Raw genomic sequence first — 22,911 nt, 5'->3', positions numbered from 1 at the left:
TCTGGAGTGAGGTGAAGTCTTGCGCAAAGAGACAAGTCTATGTCAGATTAAACTTTCAGACATGTGTTGCTCTGAAATGGAACATGAATATTTTAACAGTTGCTACTTCAGAATTTTCTTCGTCATAATTCTAAAAAGATAACAAAAGACTCACCCATTCTCCATGTGATCGAAGAATAGACAATGGTTTCCTAACAGCTGTTTGAACTTACCACCACACTTTCCAATTTACTAACTATACCCAGGGTGTGACAATTATAACAGCTGTCACATTGGTATGTAGTCTTTGGTATGTGTGTTTTGAAAAAAGAAGAAGAAAAGAACATGATCAACAACACATTGATAAAATAAGACAATTCTCTGGAAGTGACTATTTCCATTGATGTCATGACTTCATAGTATACAATAGACAATATCTCATCTCCAGAGTATTTTCAGTGTAGATGGCAGCCGACAAGTAGAGTATAAATGTCACATTTTGACTGAAGCTATTAGCAAAAAAAAAAAAAAAAACAATTAAAAACAAGAGACCCGGGGGTCTTGCGCTCACCTGAGTATCGCAAGTTCACCTTTCACGTAGTCACTAATCTAAATATTCACAGCTCTACCAAAATTTGACCAGGCATTCTCAAGTAGAATATGAAAATGTACAATAAGGGCCAAATTTTTTTAAGATTCCTTAATTTGGGGGAACTGCGGGCCCCCTGGGACCCCGTGGATAAGGCATGGTGCCCATTTCGATAAAATGAGATCCTAACCCCCTAGGGATGCTACCTGCCAAGTTTGGTAAAAATCCATCAAGATGAAAATGTACAATTTAGCCCCCCCCCCCCCCCTGCCCCCAAGAGGGGCACCCCTGGATGTGCTATGAACAAACTTGAAACTACAGTCATCAATGTACTAAACTCATAGTATTATCTTAGCTTTATCACTTCTGGTTCTAACGTCAATTACCATATGGTCGCCATTGCGGTAAGGTCGCCAGACATTCACATCGCATGTAACGCGTGCCGCGATCGGAGATGACCTTGGGCGACGGATTTTCATCACTCTCAAAATACATTTGTAATTCACCTTTTTCCTCCGTAAAAACTCAAATAATTGTAATCAAAATATATTTTACCATATGTAAGAGGTATTCAAACCATTTTTAATGCGAGGATGTTTTTGATTTAGAATGGATTTCAGGTTGCAGACTAAGGGAGGTTTTCAAACGCGGTGACGGATGATGCATCCTTCATTGAAGTGTGTGTATAAACACACACACTAATACTATGTGGTAGGGTATGGGCGGCGAACTAATTCAGTGCCGATATTACATATGTAGTTCGCCCACCCGGAAGTGCATAGGAATTACACACAAGTGGCGACCATACCGTAATTGACGTTAGAGAAAATTTCAAAGATTCCTTAATTTTGGGAGGTTTGGGCCCCTTGAGGCCCTCTAGGTGGGACACGGTGCCCATTTGAACAAATGGAGATCCTAACCCACTAGGGATGCTACATGCCAAGTTTGGTGAAAATCGGTCATGGGGTTCTCAAGAAGAAGATTAACATGTACAATTTAGGCCCCATTAGGACCCCTCCTCTGGGTTCCAAGGGGGGGGGGGGGGGCACCCCTGATTCCGCCACGAACAAACTTGAAACTACAGTCATCAATGAACTAACTCATGGTATTAACTAGGTTCTATCACTTCTGGTTCTAGGGATGAAGTTTTTAAAGATTCCTTAATTTTTTTTTTTTTTTTTTTTTTTTTTGGGGGGGGGGGGGGGGGGAGAGGTGGTTTGGGCCCAATGCCCCCCTCCCCCCCCCCCCACCCAGTGGGGCATGGTGCCCATTTTATAACAAATTGAGATCCTAACCCCAAGGGATGCTACCTGCTAAGTTTTGAAAAAAAAATCAGTCATGGGGTTCTCAAGAAGAAGATTAACATACTAATTTAGGCCCCATTAGGACTGCATTTCTGAGCTGCAGCTGATTTCTGTTGTGTGTTCCTTAACATACAAACTGACTGCTCTTCTGAAGACACTCTTCCATCTAGTCAGTGAGTGGGACTAAAGGCTCACAAAGTTAAAAATTTCCTTCCCCAAATGAGGAGCAAAGAAGCAAATCCTTAGGTCAAGCCTTGATACTGCAAACTACATACAAGATGCGTGCTCTAAAGTCAAGCAAGGATTTTGACTGGATGTGTGGGTTTCCCATTGTAGAGATGATTCGGGCCAACTGACAGCATTAATGTCATATGCAGCATTTAGATTGAGAACAGCCATGTTGACATATGTCGTTTAAAAGAACTTCACAAGTTGGTCCTTCATTGTCTCTTACCCTCTCTTTTGTGATTTTAACTAATAGATGTTGCTAAAAAATCAGCAAACAAAGCCAATCAGCTGACAAAGAGGTTTTTAGATTTGCACGATAACGCCTATTATACGTCACTGCATTGCACACATGAGCCAAGTCCTGACAGCCCCCTCGTTGCCTCCCTGATCACAACTCCAGTGTACAGCAGAGCATGCCTAGAATTATGTATCCTAGCAAGAATCAGGACACCTTGTGTGTCATCTGCAATTATATATCTGTGAACATTTTCCTGTCACAAGCTGAAATCCAACCACTCTTTCATCACGCTAACTCAACAATTTGTTGTTGTTGTTGTAGTTGTTTCCTTTTCTTCTTGCTGTTCGAACAGCATTGGGTACCAGAATGTGTAGCATTTTAGTTTTTATTGTGTGGAATGAGTCATGCTTGCATGCAAAGCCTGATTGAAGTTGGGACCTGTTCAGCAGCTTTAAATGAAGATGCACTGATTTCATCAGACTTGCCAAGGGGATGGCATCAAACTTCCCAAACATAACTGTATTGCACAATTCTGCCGAGAGTACATCCTACCTTACAAATTGTTTATGCCTATTGTTGTTCACTGCTTCTCACCATTGCTTTTCAGCTCCAAATGTTGTACAGAATAAAACAACTTTGAGATGATAATCCTCTGAGAGTATAGCATGTAATTACCAAAGAAAGACTATGTACAGAAACAGGAGCCCCCAACTCCCGCTCCTCCCCACCCCCTAAATAAAAAGCAGAAGGAAAATCTTTACACCACATACTCCAGCATTTTTACATTTGATTTGAAAAAATGAACAAACCAAATTGTTGCAGCAAATAGTGGCTTAACCCTAAAAGGGCCAGGCTTTTTTGGCTATGCTAAGACCGGGGGAAGGGGGCGGATTCCACCCCCCCCCCCGAGATCTCGGCCATTGGGGGTGCAATCGCGATCAAATTTTGCATGCGTGAGACCCACGTCATAATCTACAAGATTGTGTCATAAGATTTTTTGAAACAATCAATTTCTAATTTTAATTAATTAATTATGCAAATTAAGCTCAAGATCCTATTTTAGCCTAATCAAAAGCATTGAGAGTCTAATTTTTGATCTGTAAATCTGTTTTAGCATATTCAACAATTGTAAATCACAAAAACTTCCAAAACTCATTTCAATTCTTATGTATTTTATTGTTTTCAGAATTTCTTATGTAGTTCTATGTTTTTCAACTTTTGTTTTTTCCTTCTTTGTTTATTGGAAATTGTCACTGACCACTTTTCTACCATAACTACTTGTAGCATAAAATTAATCAATGAAAGTGATTAATTGTAAAAATAATCAGGTTTTTATGACTTTCATGACAGAGCACTGTTTTTCATAGGAAATGTACACAAAATCACAAAATTGTGCCCATTTTGGGGCGACATTCCGTTACAAAAATGGGCGTGCCTTCTTGCGTTACAGAATTACAGCGCGAAACGTCGAGGGGGGGTGGATTCTGCCCCCCCGGCCCTTTTCGGGTTAAGACAAGATGGGAAAGAGTGCACCTTCAAGCACAACATCAATAATTACTTGGTTCAACGGGACTTCCCGTAGCACTTCTTTTGGCCTACTTTCAGACAAAACGCTAACCCAGTTTAGAGAACAAAGGAAGTGGTTATTCTCGGGATGCACAAATGATCGTGTATGTTACTAAACATTCTGCATTATTTATAGTTCCTGGTCGTTAATCACTTGCCAACTGCTGGGGGAATATTGACAGCACTCGGGCTGCTGGCTATGCATCTGTCATGGAGCTGGCTCGCCCAAGGGCTAGGCCACAGGCTGCTGGTTGTCAAAAGTGAAGGCAGACCGCATGGGGTGTCCAAATCACGACAGTGTCACGAACATCTTTCATGCATGCTACCAAAATATCATGCAAATGTCAGCATCTCTACCCCCACCCCCCTTTTAATCTAATCTCCAACTCTCATTTATGATATGACAGTGATCATCATTATGTGGTCTTCATCTAATGCTTTCTTCTCAACTTATTTCAAACAAAAACAAAATGATATCTAAGTATGGATTAAACACTTACAATTTTTAAAAAATTATTCCCTCTTTCTATTCTCCATATACCTCCATATCTCACGGCACAATCTTCTACTTCAAATCTGTTTCGATCCACCTGCATGGATTTCTGTCTCACTATGATCGCTTCACTGTCGCTCTTTATTAAAACACACAAATCAACATGAAACGCTATTACCAGCGTGCTATTTCTGCATCCGCACACTTGGCAGTTGCCCTTGATTCACACAGTACAATGTCTACAGCGCATCCGTAATACGCAGCTCAAGTTTCAGTTTGTCTCCCTCTAGAGGGAGACAAACTGAAGAAAATTCAAACCTCAACCTTCGCCCCTCTAGAGGGAGACAAACTTAAGAAAATTTAAACCTCAGTCTTCACCCCTCTACTTAATACTCTCTTGCATTTATTGTCCGCCTTGGACGACTTAACATTACAATGTCAAATTTCGGGGCTTGGGTGTTTGTTCCAAGTGCATCGTGTCACTGCCAGCAACCAGGTATAGCCTGGTGGAAGTGTCGCTGCCCAGAAAGTAGTAGCTGACAGGTTTGAGCCCGTGGTTCTTTTTTCCCAACATAATTGTTGAATTACAGATCAGTAGTCCAATCTTACAAATTTTATTTGTTAGAGGGAGACAAACTGAAGAAAATTCAAACCTGAACCTTCAACCCTCTACTTAATACTCTCTTGCAAAATAGATGTTGTCCATTGGCATCTCACTGTTGCCACAGTTCTTTATTTCTGTCAAGTTTTTTTTTAAATTCATTTAATCATTTCTTGCAGTTCTCAACAAAGCTTCAGTGTGGTATCCTAACAGAACTGGTTCTTTTTTTCTGATATGTTTGTTGAATTACAGATCAGCAGTTCAATCTTGCAAATTTCATTTGTTAGAGGGAGACAAACTGAAGAAGATTCAAACCTCAACCTTCAACCTTCTCCTTAATATTCTCTCGCAAAATATATGTTGTCCATTGATATCTTAATGTCGCTGCAATTCTTTATTTCTGTCAAGTTTTTTTCTTAATTCATTTAATCATTTCTTGCAGTTCTCAACAAAGCTGCAGTGCGGTATCCTAACAGAAAGCATGGTTTTGCTTTCATACCTGCACTGAAAGAGGAAAGTGATACATGACTGCTGTCATCATGCATGTGTTCTTGAGAGTTTGACACATTGTGGCTGCTTTCACACCTAACATGATCGGATGGAAATAATCCGCAGAGACCGCAAAACTCCACTGAGGACCTTTGAGTCACACATCGTGAGCAGGAGTACCAACTGATACCAGTACCTTTTATTCCAGTCTCAACCCATCTTTAAAGATCGATATGTCTTTCCATATACCACTGGGATTAAAGGATGTCCCTGTAACTATAATGGTGAAGCAATAGTGTGACCACAGCCTGTCCTCACTCACACCCCCCCCCCCCCCCCCCCCCCCCACATGTTTGGTTTCGGGATTATGACAAAAAGTGGCAAGTTTTGGGTGAAACCTGCGGATTGTTGTAGTGTGGCTCATACCTACACTCAACATGATACTGTGCATAGGAGTTTTACAGTCATCTGCACAAGTTCAAATCCACAGTACTTATCAATATCATACTTTGATATTGATGACTGAAACTTACACTTGACATTTCCTAACCCATGGTATGTCAATCACATGGCTATCACTACCGGTAATAGCTTTAACATTTGGAGGTAGTACTAGTCCAAAGATGGTTTATTGGTGTCTATTTCACATGTACCTTGAGACCATACTGCATGGCCCTTGTATGCATTTGATTTCTGACACTCATTGCAAGTGTTAGCCTAAGAATACAAAAATACCTAAAACAAACAAAATAAAACAAAAATAGATCAGAATCTCTCAAATGATGTGCCTCAAATAAAAGTTTTTTTACGCAAGATTTGTTGGCTGAAAACAAAGCGAACGGTAAACTTACAAGTAAGATTTGCATTGTTTCTATCACTCTTGCTATCAAAGTTTTCTTTTTTTTTTTAAGTAATGCGAAGGGGAATTCACTGAACCACTTGTAGTGTTTCCCTGTGATGTGGATTCTTCCACTTGGGAATTATGTGTGCATAACAAGCAATATCTCACAAATTGATGAAGCATATTGGATAACAACAGTAGCAACAGTGAGAATTGTGCTCCTGCTTCAGTTTACATGGCAACAAAGACCAAGCACACTTTCTGCTCTACATGAGTGTTGCTATAAACAGATGGCGATAAGAATTTAGTGCTAAGTGTGATCCATCCCTGCCCTCTGTTGGTTGGCATCAACAATATACTGATTAGCCCTTGACATTATCACAGAGTCACGCAAAGAGCAGAGCGTGTGAGTTTACAGACATGTACAATCACTTATGCAGCATTTAAAAAAAGAACAACACAAGGTAAGACGAGAAACAACCTCCCCTCCCCCCCCCCATTTCATTTTGTTTTATTTTGTTTTTGGTTTTATTTTGTCTTGGGTTGTTCTTGTTTTTTCCCCCCTTTTGCTTGAATCAGTGTTGGCTGCAGACTACTGGGAATTGGGCCAATTCTACATGAGTTTTAGCTTGCCGAGTTGTGGGGTGGCACACAAAAGAGGCACTTCATAATGCCATCAGGGGCGGGTGTCAATGTGAAAGCTGTAGTTCCATCTGCTGTTGCCCTTTTAAGGGTTAACAGATTATTAAAGCATTAAGACACTGACACGCACCTTTACTGTCTTATAGCCACATGTTTTGTAATCTCTTACTATTTTGGGGCATCCCTTAATTAAAAAGAACTAGAATTATCACTGAAGGTGATTAATACCCCCGCCCCTAGTGTTGCTTTATAGTATGTGATGTCATGAGGGCAATGACGTTAATACCAAGTTTGTGCATTTGTCAAATTGGAAACAGAATAATCTTAGTTTTACTGTATAATTACAGAGTTGACACGGAGTATAAAACTTACAGCAAATGGAAACATGCTTTCCCCCAGCAGCACTACACTTAAAGACCATCATAGACACCAAATTTGACTTTCATAGCTTGAATAGTTTATTTTGATACAAAAATGAGTGGTTACCATGGCAACAAATTTTCCTTAAACTTACACATTGGTATCTTGCAAAACTACACTTCTAGATCATTATACATACTAAATTTAACTTTAATTGCTTGAATGATGGAAAAGTGATTTGATCTGCAAGGTTTTGGTAAAATTGTGGCTACCATGGCAACGGTTTGTGTGACGAACGCAAAAATTATGCGTTCCACATCTATACCTCAGGGCCATAATGCCTACCAAATTTGGTTTCAATTGCTTGAAAACTGTGGAAGAAGTTCACTCCACAGGATTAAAAAAAAAATGCGGTTACCATGGCAACGCATTGTCCGATACAAATACAAGGGACATTTTGCAAAACTACACTTAAAGAGCATCATACACACCAAATTTCACCTTCATAGATTAAATGGTTCAATTTGATACAAAAATGAGAGGTTGCCATGGCAACACATTTTTCTTATATTTAACACATTGGTGTCTTGCATAACTACACCTCCCGATCATCATACATACTAAATTTGACCTTAATTACTTGAATGATGTGGAAGTTATTTAATCTACAAGGTTTTGGTAAAATTATGGTTACCATGGCAACGCTTTGTCCGACAAACACAAAAATTATGTGTTCCACATCTATGCCTCAAGGCCATAATGCCTACCAAATTTGATTTCAATTGCTTCAAAACTGTGGAAGTTGTTCACTCCACAAGATTTTGAAGAAAACATGCGGTTACCATGGCAATGCTTTGTCAAGTACAAACACAAAGAGTGTTTTGCATAACTACACCTATAGATCATCATAGGTACCAATTTTGAAATTGATCGCTACTATGGAAGTTATTCAATCCACAAGGTTTTGGTAAAATTATGGTTACCATGGCAACGCATTGTCCGACAAACACAAAAACACACGTCATGCACATCTATACCTCAATATCATCATTTACCCCAAGTTTCATTTAAATTCCTTCAAAACTGTAGGAGGAGTTCGCGACGCAAGATTTTGCATTTGACCGACCGACCGACCGCCCGACCAACATCACGGTGATTCCTATATACCCCCTTCACACTACATTGTATGTGTGGCAGGGGTATGATAAAGCTTGAAAGGAACAACATACAATGCTTGGAAAAAAATTATAACATGCGACTTCTAATTCTCACTATTACTCTCATTACTGATGCAATTCAACAAAAATTTTAGATATTTTGGCATGTGTACGTACTCTAGAAAGTGAATAGGGCCTAAATGACTGAATGACAAAATGTGTAAAATGAATAATCAAATACAGCTGTAAATAAACAAATCAATAGTTTCAATAAAGGTCGATTTAATCAATAGACCTGTTTAAAGGAGTAAAATGCATATACATTACAACAGAATTGAGATATGATAAAAGATATAACATTAATGAAAAATGAAAATGAGATTCTTTCCAAACCCTGCTCACTGTTGACAGTGTATCTCTAGTTCACAAACTTTTGGGAAATTTTTGTTTCCAAAGTGCTATCTGTACACAGAAGAAGAAGAAAAAAAAAAGGCAAAGGGACACTTTAATACTAAAACATGGTCATCATTAAAGGCACTATCCAAACAGATTTAATACTAAAACATGGTCATCATTAAAAGGCACTATCCAAACAGAAACTACAGGAACCCCAGATGACATCTATTAAAGAGTCAACAAAAATTAGACTGGACTTGTGTGACATCAGAGGCACACATTCACATTGAACTTTGTGTCTGCTTAAACATAGTTGTGTCCCCAAGAGACTGCTGGAATAAACAGTAGAATACAAAAACAAAAACAACGAGGCTGTCTGATTGAGGACAGTCAGTAGGTGTAGAGATGTGCACAAACAAGTCTAGTGAACTTCAAAGGGCATAATGTCAGTCAGTTGTAACAGGGAGGTCGTTGCAGTGTCCATCAATGCGCCACTGCTGCCATGCAATGGATTTTTACAAGAATCTCCATACATAATACCCAAATCCATGGTACCCAGTCCTATGCATGCGTGTAGACTTCACTCGCTACTGGCTTTATAGTGGACCATCGGACCAATATCAACACTTTGATGCGTTGAACGTCGGGTATCATCAGTTTTTCGGTACTTTTATAGCACACTGTTTGTTATGCCAACCTGCAAATAACTGAGATGATAGACGCTGTGGGTCACACGCACCAAGCAAGTCTGTATTCAAATACATGTCCTCACCTTAAGCTGAGAAACAGACGGGAGGTATGTGCAAAGACTGTGTGACATACATTTTTGTTCTTAATCTGACAATATGCAAACAGTGAATGGTCACAAGTGTGAATTTAAGGTACAAGATTTTGCATGAGGTGAAAGATGTGATGTCGCATTCATCTGGGCATCGCCTTGTTGAAGAGAGTGTCTCAATGAATGTAAAATCTTGTTTCAGTGGACATTTATGGGCCATTTCTAGATATATCGTATTTGTCTCATGAATACAACATCATGGACATTAACCAGTATTGTCAAAGACCTGAGTATATGTAACAACTTCTCCTCAAGGCGAGGCAAAAAGGAAGTGTGCAAGTCAGCAGACGAACCTAATTCAAGCTGATGGCAGTAACGTAGATGGTCAGTGATGCTATTGTGCATAATCTATAACCCCTTGACAGCGCTTGGTTCTCTTTGGAATACCAGGTTAATGTGAAAGAGTGAGAGGAAAAAACTCTCACCTGTTGCGGCAGGACGGCATCTGTGCCAATCAGCTGCGCCTGGCGTCCTATGGGGTGTTCCTCCACGACGTTCACCTGTGACTGGCCAATCTCGGGTGTCATGTGATCAGTGGTGCCTTGCAGGTCATCACTGCTGTGCACATTGCTTGCTGTCTCCCCTGAAAGCTCTGTGTCTTGAAAGAAAAGAATACAAAATATCCACAGTCCAGTTTCCTAATGTGAGAGAGTCATAGATACATGTGTAGATACATTATTCTCTTTTTGGCCATGGACCTAATAACAAACTACTGTGCATTCCCTTTACTTGTTTGAGTCAAAGCTTTTAGTTTATCTTTACAAAAAAGTCATTGTTGTGTCTAGGCAAGCCCAAGATTTATGGGCACAGGGAAACAAAGTATGTAGTAGAGAAATTTGGTAAAATCTAACGATGAAATGGGTGCAATCATTTTAATACAGATATTGGTCCTAGTACTCCCATTGGCAATATAGTGTTTCTACAGTGTGTTCTTAGTTGCAGACAAACAACAAAACAAAGGATACATTTTGTAACTTTTTTTTTTTTGCATATAGGAGAGCTCAATTTATCACTGTGGCATGAATAGAACACATTCTTCACATTTAAAAGTGTTCCATAAGTCTTAAAACCTTTACATGTGTCATCAGTTTAGACACATTCAAAACGCGATATAATATGAATGAAAGTTTACCATAACACAGAAAAAGCCTTCTCACTCACATTTTAAAACTCTCTTCTCATTATTTATTCATCTAAATTGTTTATCTGTATATATCATACATACATGGATGCATATTAATAACAGAAGGCACCAAATCATTTGCCTTGATCAATTATCAAAAGATGATTTTCATCCAAAAGAAATTGAGGGGATGCAGATGAAGAGATACATTACATATTTCTCCTTCTTTCTTCTCAATTAAGACATTAAAAGCCAAATGAAAAATTTCCCTCACATTTTTTTTTTATTACATATTACTTGTATACAGTGCATGCTGTGTTTCGAAAAACCAATCATGATTAAGCGGTCGTATAGTTTTGGTTGAGAGCTAACTTCAGGTTTCTATCATTTTTTGGTGAGATGATGAGAAACTTCTTATAAAATACGGAAGAGCATGTAATTCCAAGTAGAATTCAGCGTTTATTTGATGAAAATTGGTTTTGAAATGGTTGAGATATCCAAAAAGAGCAGTCCTAATAAAAGGTGGGACCCACCTTTTATTACGATCGCTTTGTTTTACTTTGTTTTTGGATGTTTCAGCCATTTCAAAACCGATTTCCACCAAATGAACTTTGAATTCCTTTTAGAATAGTATGCTCTGTACTATTTCATAAGTGGTTTCTTGGTATCTCGCAAAAAAGCTAAAAGCCCACAACTCATCTCCACCAATACAATACCATCTCTTTAAAGTCGTCATCAGATGACCAATGCCATACAATGAAGAGCAACGCATCTTTGGAGAAGCAAAATTTCAGTTGGAAGTACTGTATCCCTTAAAAGATTTAGTGGAACTCGTCACTTGTTCATAACAATGTCATGGCCATTGATAAGTTAGTCACTGTCACACGAGGAAAGTTGAATTAATGAACATTTCATCACTTCCGTGTACTATTGTTAAGTTGGAGGGTGATTCAGAGAACACTTGAAGGCCCACTTCATATTTCTCCCCCCAGCGCCTCAGAAAAAGGTTCTTGACAAACAAAAGTATCAGCAGCGTTTATGACCTCATAACTTACATGAAAATGTGTTGCTTCCTCTGTCACCTCTCATCCCTCCCCCACAATTCATATGAAATTTATCATAATGCCCCTCCCTCCCATAGCCTCTTATCCCCTCTACTCTCACTCCCCCACCCCATCCCATGCCCCTGCATACTACGGTAACTAAAACATCTTTTACTTTTCTTTTAGGGTGGGGATGGAAGTGTGAGGTTGTTGTTGTTGTTTATTTGTTTTTGGTTTCGCAAGCAATAGCAAAGGAGGAATATTTGAATGCAAACAAATAATTCTCTGTACAAAAATGGACTTCTGTATACCTTGTAACTGATGTTGAGAGTTTAATCTAAATCCCATAAATTCAAATCTTTCATGCTCCTAACTCGAACCCCCCCCCCCCCAATGCAATCTCTTTACTTGGCAATTCTGCTTGTGAATGACTGAGAACCTGATCAGAATACTCTTGTAGTACCATTTGCATAGCAGTTGTCCCCCGCAAACTGACCTGGATCACTAATGGTCAGTGACAGGGTAGCATTCTCTGCCTGTTCCCTTGGTTCGCGTAAACAAATATTCAGTGCAGACAGCCTCTTTCTCAGCAGCAAGCGATAACCCCCAGCAAACAAATGGTTGACAGTAGAGTCAAATATTTGAGACACTGACAGACCATATCTGTCAATAGTTACACAAGTAAATCCTAGGGCTTTTGACTCTGACAGAAGATTTATTTTTGCCATCTTCTGATGTGAATGCAAATCTTGGTTTTCAAAGTTCTTGGAATATGCTCACTGGCTAGAATGAAAACATCTTTGATTGATTTAGAAAGAGTTGAAACACACAAACAAGTTGCTATGTACAATGAATACTGTATTTGTCACTTCCAATGTTGGGCCTGACATTATGAGTCACTTGTTATCTCAGCAGCACTCATCAATTATTATGACAAAAATGTCCTCTCTTTTCAATATAAGTTTTCTTCCACATCTACAGTATAATGCTTTCCACACATTTTGCTCTCTGTTTTCTACCTTTCTCCAGATGTTCACATCCGTTGTCACATATTGATAGTTATTCTGGAAATTTGTCTCTAGATTATGAGCATCTCCAAGCAAGGCGTGTTGCCCCAATAAAAGTAAATCTTGTTGATGGCTGTGCCACCAGTAGAACTGAAGATTATTTTGAATTGATCAAAATTTACATGCTAGGCAAAAGTAAAACCTATGTACTTGTACTTTATTGCACAAAATTCACACCAGCAGTTTAAATATAGACCATGGATTATGCACATTTAGAACACACAATTGCGTGTGACACATCACCCAAGGTGCTACAGTGTACGTACATGTGAATGTAAGCACTTGCCCGATTGCTCAGGTCAATTGAAAAATCAAAGTCGTGTAAGTGTTTTGGAACAATGAGAAAAAATGCTTGCCTGAATTGGGCAGGCAAAAAGTTTTGAAATCACTTTCTTTTTCACTCCCCCCCCCCCCCCCCACAAACCATGGAGCTACAACGGATCAAACCAAGTTTGTGAGTCCAATATGTTTAAGAGTTCGAATCAACATGTATTAATTGTTTACTCCAATGATTGTGTTTTATTAAGCCCTTTACTTACAAGATGTTTTAAACATTTTCTTACAGTTTGGGACTTCCTTTCGGGCAACTGTTTTGCAACAATTTTAAAATCTGCTTGCCCAAATGGCAAGTGGTCTAAAAAGAAAAAAAAAAGTTATGTAGCACCCTGTGGATCACCTACATTTGTATGCCAATACACATCTAATGCACAAGCTGACAAGCATATTCTGCACTTGTTTTGGATCATAAATGGAGTACATTTAGACCATGGTATTGATAAAAAATACCCTGGTAAATCTGAGGTTTTTGTAAACAACATTGCATTCAAACTGCCAAAATGTACACAGTATTCTTGGTGTACTGCCCGACAGCCCCTATGACACCGAGAAGAAAAAACTGAATTCTTTCTACAGCTGTGTGAACTTACTACAGCCTAGCTTTCCAATACTAGTGCCACAAGAGCTGTTTTGCCCAGTGGCACACCTTTACCGATAGGCAAATGCTGACTTGTGATTGGCTAATAGTGAGCTAGTGTGGTGACTCCAGTCACCAATCCCACTGCAGAGCATGTTCTCTCACGGCATGCAGTATGTGCCAAAACAGAGTTTGGCATGGTATACTTTGGCACATTAAACTGATTTACACTAGCAAATCCAATATCATTCTGTTGGCTAATCTCCAATGCGTAGCATAAGGGGGATCTCCACGGAAACCACTTTAGGGCATATCTTTTTCTCCCAGTCTGTTTTTTCTTCAATCTCTTTAGATCTAACACTCAAAATGTAACTTGGTTCTGTTACTGTAAGACGAGGAATTTTCGCGTGCATTTTAATTTCGCGAGCGCCAATATTCGCGAAATTAAAATGCACGCGAAAGTTCTTGTCTACACTATATGCATTGAATGCCAGTGGCAGTTCGCGAAAATTTCATGCCGCAAAAAAGGCCGTCGGCTCCAATTCGCAAAAAATTCATGCCGCGAATATATCATGTTTTACAGTATAGACTTACATGTACATCAAGTTAGCAATCACATACATGCCCAGCATTACTGTCCGGACAGAAACCTACAACTGGACATACAGGACTGTACTGTACTGGGTGTTGTGTACAGTATGTACGTAAGAAAAGACTTTATGACTTCAAACCCCCAGCACATCTCCAGCATATTTGCTTGTTTGTTTGTTTGTTTGTTTTTGGAAAACTCTTTAAATATAGTTACTGTAAAGTGGCCAAATACACTCATTTTTGACAGAAATCTCTGCCAGCCCACAGCAGGTTTGGTTCAATGGTGTCCTCAAATGCCAAAAGAGTTGGTGGCTAAAAGAGCTGAATTTTGGTGCCATCACCTCAGAGAATATTGATAACTACAAACTGTACTCACTTATTTATTGCAACACTGCAATGTCTACAAAAAGTTGTGGGTCTATGTTCAAATTTTTGAGGGAATGCAAGAAATTAGAAACAATTGTAGACACCTCTCAATACTTTTTTTTTTCACCTTTTGGCATATCAAATATAATAGCAAGTAAGCAAAGGTACAAGAATTTTGAGAGTCACACCTTATACCTGCATGTACAACTGTACAGTGTTTAAGAACATTGTAAAACCACAAACATTCATGGCAAAAATCTTTCGCAATTCGTTCCTGACATTCAAAGCATTGTGTAGACAAGAACTCTAGCATGCATTTTACCTTCACAAAACTTAGTTCCTTGTGAAATTCATGTAAGTTTCATGCACGCAAAGATTTTGGGTTTTACAGAAACCCATTATTCATGTGGATGACACACTTGACAAGATGCTTTCATTTGCTTGTGGGCAAGTCCAAGATAAGGTCCCCTCAGAAGGCAAAATTTCATCTTTGCTCAATATTGACGTGTTTGGTATCATTTTGAAGCTTATGAGTTGAAGTTTTGATTTCCATGGAGGAAAAAATGATATTATGTAAGTTTATGCAAATTTCAAGGGCTTCATTTGCATAAATGTGAAACACAGCGTTACGTATGGGACATTTATAAAAATTCATATTAATTCAAAGGAAAGCAAATGATATTTGATTAATATGTGGACATAAGAAGTTCATAAAATAGTTTAACTTGGTATAAAAATTTAGGGATTATGCAAATGATTATGCAAATTAGCTCGTGTCTTATCATGAGATGTCCCATACGTAACAAATTGAGGTCATTTTTTTAGGTTTTTTCTGAAATTGCTATGGATATTTTAATGCCCTTTTGGAAAGTTCTAATTTATTGTTTAGAGAAACTAAATACCATAGAAAAAAGAAAAAACAGTAAAAGAAATATATTCTATTAGGCATTAAAATAATGTTACGTATGGGACAAATGCGTTACGTATGGGACAGCCTCATACATATTGCATGTAAATGCATGTAGCTAGCTGGGAAGGTCTCTCAGTACACAAATGGTCAATCATCCTGAAGAAAGCATCCCAACATTGTAGTTACTTTTTGAGTTTTAGACACTTGAAACAATGCATGTACTTGACTGAACAATTTTCAGAAAGGGGGAGGGGAAAATGGCAAAATACACAATGAAAAATCAGCATTAAAGGGATGGTATAGTTTTTGTAGAAATGGGGATTCAGTTTTCAACATTTAATGAGATGATTGGAAACCAATTATATGAAATACTAAAGAGCATACAATCCTAAGACTAGAGGAATTCAAAGTTTATGTGATGGAGATCCAATTTGAAATGGTTGTGATATATACAAAAAAATATATAAAGTAAAATGATTCCTTTTTATTGCAAGTGATACACAAATTGTCCTTATTCAGTTTCAATAGTAGCCACGACAAAATTCATGGGTATACATACCGAGGTGTGACACGAATCAATGACCTGACTGCTAGACAGACATCATATATCTACTCGATCACTGGGGTTCCATGCAGCAGGTATTGCTTATTTATTAAAATTAATATTTCTTGTGTCAAGTCATTTTTTGTTGAAACTAAATGGCAAACTGCCCTTCATCAATGGAAGTAAACACTTTAAACTATTCAATTTTTCAGTAGTAACTATCCTGATAAAAATAGGGCATACATACTCAGGTTGGTCATAAAAAATATAGAATATGATTAAATATGATTATGATGGTAAATATATGGGGAATATTGTTCCCTTGTCAATCTGGAACAGCATTTGAGTAATTTCAACTGATTCTACCTCAATAATTATGCAAAAATTTGTTAATGGGTATTTTGCAAAATTATTTTGCAAAATACCTACATAAACTTGGTTCTCCACACACTAAACGAATGGGGGACAAAGGGCATGCATACTCAGGTTGGTCATAAAAATATAAAAATATGATTGAATATGATTATGATGGTGAATATTTGGGGAATAATGTTTCCTTGACAATCTGGATCAGTATTTGAGTAGTTTCAACTGATTTTACTACAATAATTATGCAAAATACCATAAATATGGTTCTTCACACACTAAATGAATGGGGGACAAACTGTCCCATACGTAACTGTCCCATACGTAACACGTCACGTCTGTCTTTAATTAGAACCTGTAATTAGAGCTTTTTGCCTAATGACATGAAACTTACCTGTGATAATCTTGAGTGTTGTGACTTTCATCACAGTGAGTTACAAGTTATAGAATGAAATACTTTCAGAGAGTTTTGAGGTTGAAAAAAATGTTCAAAAAAACAAAAGTTTTCTGGTCCCATACGTAACGGCACATATTTTCTCTTCTAGAATATAAATGTCAAGGTCATTTTTCTCAATTTTTTACATGTTTATACTTCTCCTAGATATCAATCACCATGATGAAGTTCAATATGATCAAAGGCCATTAACACTATTTTTCAGGTCATAAAAGTCTCTGAATGTCCCATACGTAACGCGCGCATTATCTTGGACTTGCCCTTGTGTATTTACCCAAGAGAATTCTCACTCATCTAGAAGGAAGTTCTTGTGACTCACACAGTGTGCGTGAAATGAATTTAATCCACACTGCACGCACCATGTAATTCGAGATCCCAACCACGGCAAAACGTATCCACACTGGCAGAAATAATTTATAGTTCCCAGTGGGACCTTAAAGAGGGAAAATGAGTAATTGTAATGTCTCCATTTTGGGGCCGAATATTGTAATTTCTTCAGGAACAAAAGGCATTCAAGAAGGCAGCGATAAAAAGTGCATTCACTCCCCCTCTTCAGATTGAGAAGGGAGAACTAAAATGGGGTTGGAGAGGGGGATAGTTAAAGGAAGTGTGGGGGCAGAGGTGCTTCTCTGATCTGTGCCCTAAATCTGAATTGACTTGTGATGCAGAAGCTTTCTCTTGTGAGGAAGTCATATTTTAGGTGGAGGAGAATGGCAGCATTAGAGACTTTCATGAATAAACTCTTTTTGGACATTACCTTTGATCTGAGAGAGTAGTTTGGCATACAGGAAGCTAGCCTGGCAGATTATGTAAAGCTAATGGTAGTCCATCACTTAAATGCTACAGAAGCGAAACACAAGAATCATACATGTAAAGCAACACTTTAGGTATTATTCCCATATATACAAATATGATGTACATATACTGAAATCCATTACATCACAATTCCAATAAAAGGTTACACAACATTTTTGTTATGACCAATTTCCAAACTCAGTCCTTTTCTTTCTCTTTGAAAAGAAGAGCAAATGTATGGATATATCCTTACTTTAACATGTACAAATGAAATAAGGTTTGCAATAGCCAACAAACCACACCACTGTGATCAAAGATCATAAACTTGATATTTACCCTTTGATATCCCCTAATTCTACCCGCTTCCGTACAAATGCCTCTAAGAATCTGAAATGCATTCCGTGAAACAGAAGTGGGATATCGATTTCAGCAGACAAAAGAACATTTCAAATGAGGTTGGGAAGCGCTCAAATCCCCCGTGATAGCATTGTTCACACCTACGTCACTTGGATTGCTCCCAATACGTGAAAGGATGATGATGCATCGTGGGATGATTCCCGATTGTCACGGGAGCACGGGAAAGATGAGTCTCTTGCGGTATCTTTGGGTCACTGTTGATATCATCATACTCTCCCCGTCCTAAGACAATGACTTGCAATTACGCGCTTGCCAAAATTTGTGTATGCCGCTCTCATCAAGACTATTTCTGGCTGTCTTGTATCTGTAATTGATACAGAATGTGATAAGCTTGTGAATCCCCCCATAGATATGTGACACATTCACAGTGATTACGCTGCGATCCAGGTTACCACGGCAACACTGATACAGTCTTCCCTCAACCCAATCAGATTTACTTCTAGTACATTCAAGGGTATTGATTTTTTTTTCTTCTTTTCCTGACTCTTTTCATAAAAAAGAATTAAACATGCAACAGTTAGAGAGTAATGCAAGTCTAGACAACAAACTAAAAATAGCTGTCCTTTAATCTCCTCACATGACTCTTGGATATTTTGATGAATTTATGTCTAATTTCATTTGTTGACTGCCACATGAAAGTAACTCATCAATGTCACATTCTACTACAGGAAAAAAAAACTAAAACAATATGTGTAGAGTAATCATCCTTGTTTGCAACAGGGTGCCTATTTGTGGCAGAGGCCGTTTCATTCATTGATGAAAAGGCCCAATCAGGTGCAGGAGTACCCTCACTTCCCATAACACTTGCAAGTAACTCCTGCTTTTCTTCTATAGTGGGACTAAGCACACTTGATACTCAGTAAGTGTTTCATTGATGAATGAAACTGCCTTTGCAGCAAATAGGCACTCTGTCCCAAACAGGGATGATTGCTCTGTGTTATTCTTCATTTCATCACAAACAACAACCACATGGAGATAAAACCAGAGAATGCACTGTGACTTCATAGATTTAATGATCTTCCTGATTTTTCACTTATGTATGCATGCACCATCAAATTCCTCTTCAAAGAGATGACATTCCAATATTTCTCATGCTTGGTTGGTTCCTGGTGATGGGTTACAAAGATCTGAGACTTTTCCTCCTTCCACATGCACAAAATGTGCCTACTGACATGTGTACGTACAAAAGTACATACAACAGGTGTGGTGTATTAGTACACTTGCAAAATATTCACATGCCCAATGTTTTTCATTTCTTTCGTACGAGGAAGGGAGGCAAGCTGATATTGTGGACAGAAAATCTGCTTCAGGCGTGGAAGGTTCAAGGTTCAAATGCACGGACACCTACTCATCACAGTATTGAATCTTTTTATCAATGCAGGTATCACACAGAGGAGATAGTACTTTAGAAATACCGGTAATCCCTAATAATAATATAAGACAGAACATTGAACTGGGGTTCCTAACACTTATGCCGTGTTTACTCTGAGCACGGCAAGGGCAAAGGGCTTGGTTTTTGCTATGCTGCACCAAAAGGAACCATGTCTGGTTCTGTTTAAAAAAAAAAAAATAATAATAATAAATATCAGTAATTCGGTACGAAATCACCCATGATTTTATTTTTATGTCAAAATCAAGAGCAACAAAATCAAGAGGAGAAGATTAATTTTGTAACAAAATTATTAGCAGGGAAGTGATATTACAACAGAACCATACATGGTTCCTTTTGGCGCACCATAGCAAAAATCCCGGCCTGTTGCCGCTCCCATGCTCGGTGTGAACGCAGCATTACACCTGAAAATTGGGGGGGGGGGGGGGGGGGCGTGGTTTCATGTTTAATTGGCAATTAAAGGCACAGTTTACCTTTGGGACCAGTGATTTCAAAAATATTCAAAATATCACATTTGATGCATACGTTCAGGTCTGTTGTATCACAAAACATCCTACCATATAAAATTTTTGCAATAAAGCCTAAAATATAAGGAGATATCAGTGTTTTTCACAATAAACCGTAACTGTAGACGGTTTAGTCTGGAAACATTCTTATTATAACTATTGTTTACATTTTGTGTATTCAACAACACTTAACATCGATTATACAGATTCAAATTTTTACAGTGGTTGTTTCTATCCCTGACTCACATTTTAGACTTATTTTAAAGCACTAATGTTGGATTTTTGTTTCATCTGCAAATGGTAAATTATGCCTTTAATTCAAAAGTACTGAATGTATGATTATGAACTTCTCTGTGTGGATTCAGCTTGAGTTACTTAAACTAGAATTATCACTGAAGGTGATTAATAACACCCCCACTCCAGCAGCTCAGATTCCTATACAAAAGAATATAACCAGGGTTTGATACACAGCAGATTTGACTATAATAGCTTTAAAGGGAAGGTAAACCCAAAGAACAATGTGGATTGAGTGAAAGCAACAACATTAGTAGAACACATCAGTGAAAGTTTGAAGAAAATCGGACAATCGGTGCAAAAGTTATGAATTTTTAAAGTTTTGATGTTGGAACCGCTGGATGAGGAGACTACTAGAGGTTATGACGTATGAGTGGACAACAATACCAAGAAAATATAAAGAAAATTCTGCAAAAATTCATTTTTTATGAAAATTACAAATTCCATCAACTTGATGTTGACATATGTTAAGGGTAGCAATTATTCCCCCTGCTTTCTGAAAGCGGTTGGTCCATTGCTCTTTCATAATTCTAGAAAAGTGAATTTTTGTTGAATTTCCTTTATATTTTCTTTGTATTGTTGTCCACTCATACGTCATATCCTCTAGTAGTCTCCTCCTCCAGCGGTTCCAACACCAAAACTTTAAAAATTCATAACTTTTGCATCGATTGTCCGATTTTCCTCAAACTTTCACTGATGTGTTCTACTAATGTTGCTGCTTTCACTCAATCCACATTGTTCTTTGGGTTTACCTTCCCTTTAATGCTTCAGTTTCATATAAAAACTGTGTGGTTACCATGGCAGTGCCTTTTTTTCTTAAACCAACACAATAAGACAATGGTGTCTTGCATATCTACACCTATAGACCATACATACTAAATTTGACCTGAGTTTGTACATACTGTGGAAGTAGTTTGCTCCACAAGGTTTTGGTAAAATTGTGGTTACCATGGCAATGCTTTCTCTGACAAACACAAAAAACACATTGGCACATCCACACCTCAATGTCATCATGTACCCTAAGTTTCATCTGAACTGCTTCAAAACTGTAGAAGGAGTTTGCGACGCAAGGTTTGGGGTATAATGAGGGTACACAGGAATCAGCGGAATATATAGAAATTGGCATGCTCTCTCATGCACTAAGTATACTGAATTATAGAGCGTGGCAAATATTATTTTATCCTGAGTGCTATTTTGTTTCACCAAGGATGCAGCCAAGGTAAAATAGAGCTACACATATATGAAGGATAATTCAGAATTGGGAGTTATACATAGCAAGGTACGCTTTGCCCCACATACTTCCCCCTCCCCCCCCCCCCCCCCCCCCCCCCCCCTCCCCCATGCCCCATATACATGTATCACTGCATAGACAATTTTAAAGCAAAGGCGTGCTGTAAAGTGTTCTGGCAGGGCATGGCCATCCCAACATTTTCACACAATCATATGATTCAATCTAATTTATCACAACACATACTATACTTGGCCTATTTATCATTAATGTAATATAGTGTACAATACAAGGTAGGGCAGTTAAGTATCAGCATGATGATAGACATATCTTGCATTTTCTAAATGACAAACATTAATTAGTCACGATAGTAAATTGACACAAAAGATCGCGAAGCTATTGATGTAAAATGTGAGACTAATTCCCATTCTTATGGATGGATAAGCCTCACTCACACTGTGCCAAACCATGTTCACAAAATTTGTGGGAGTAAATAGAGAATCAAAAAAAAATGAAAATAACAAACATGGAAAAAACTTTCAGTCTGGAAAACAAGATTCACAATTTTCATCTTATCATGAGTAATAAAGATACATTGTATCATTCACTGTGAAACGAACAAAATGCCACAGCACATGCTGGTCAAAATTTACACTACACTTTCTCCAGTGGACAGTGACTGACGGACATGCAATAGTTATCTGTCATGCACAGGTCAGCCACAAAACATGTCCCCTGCCAGCCAGCAAAAGCCTAGCCAAGACTGAACCGAAGGGAGGCATAGATAACAAGAAAGGACATTGACTTCCAAAGCCTACCTGTCGCTGCCTGCTGGATGCCGGCACACATGTCTGTCTCATCGTGGCCAAGCGAGGGCTCTGTTTGACTGAGGTCTCTTCGGGTTATGATGATCTGTTTGGTGCTACCATCACCCCCTGAGCTGTCTCCCTCTGGTCCCTGAAGTGGCACAAAACACAGAGTGAGGGGATGTGTGAAGCTTAAAGTACAATTTTCATCTAACTGATTGACCGATTGCCCTACATCGATGTAAACAAGCAACAATTATTTAGTGTATGTTTTGTTGGGGTTTTTTTAAATACTGGATATGATTAAATATTCATGGTCAATACATATTTGGGTTGGGCTCCAACCAACTACATCTATCTCCTTATTACCGAGACAG

General features: G+C 38.4%; 1 protein-coding gene across 1 annotated transcript in view; it reads right to left on the bottom strand.

Moving 5' to 3' along the window:
- The window catches only part of LOC139719913 (uncharacterized), a 121,630-nt gene that overhangs the window by 84,515 nt on the left and 14,204 nt on the right, over positions 1-22,911 (bottom strand). Inside the window, exons 12-13 of the mRNA XM_071631297.1 lie at positions 22,547-22,685; positions 10,147-10,313 (exon numbers count right to left, since the gene is read on the bottom strand). Coding sequence (XP_071487398.1) covers positions 10,147-10,313; positions 22,547-22,685 — 306 coding nt within the window. The remainder of the gene's footprint in view (positions 1-10,146; positions 10,314-22,546; positions 22,686-22,911) is intronic.

The sequence above is a fragment of the Diadema antillarum genome, unplaced genomic scaffold, assembly GCF_040938485.1.
Source record: "Diadema antillarum isolate AM-2024a unplaced genomic scaffold, OU_Dant_1.0 scf00000116, whole genome shotgun sequence".
NCBI classification, from domain to species: domain Eukaryota; kingdom Metazoa; phylum Echinodermata; class Echinoidea; order Diadematoida; family Diadematidae; genus Diadema; species Diadema antillarum.
This window is presented reverse-complemented; position numbering and strand designations above follow the sequence as displayed.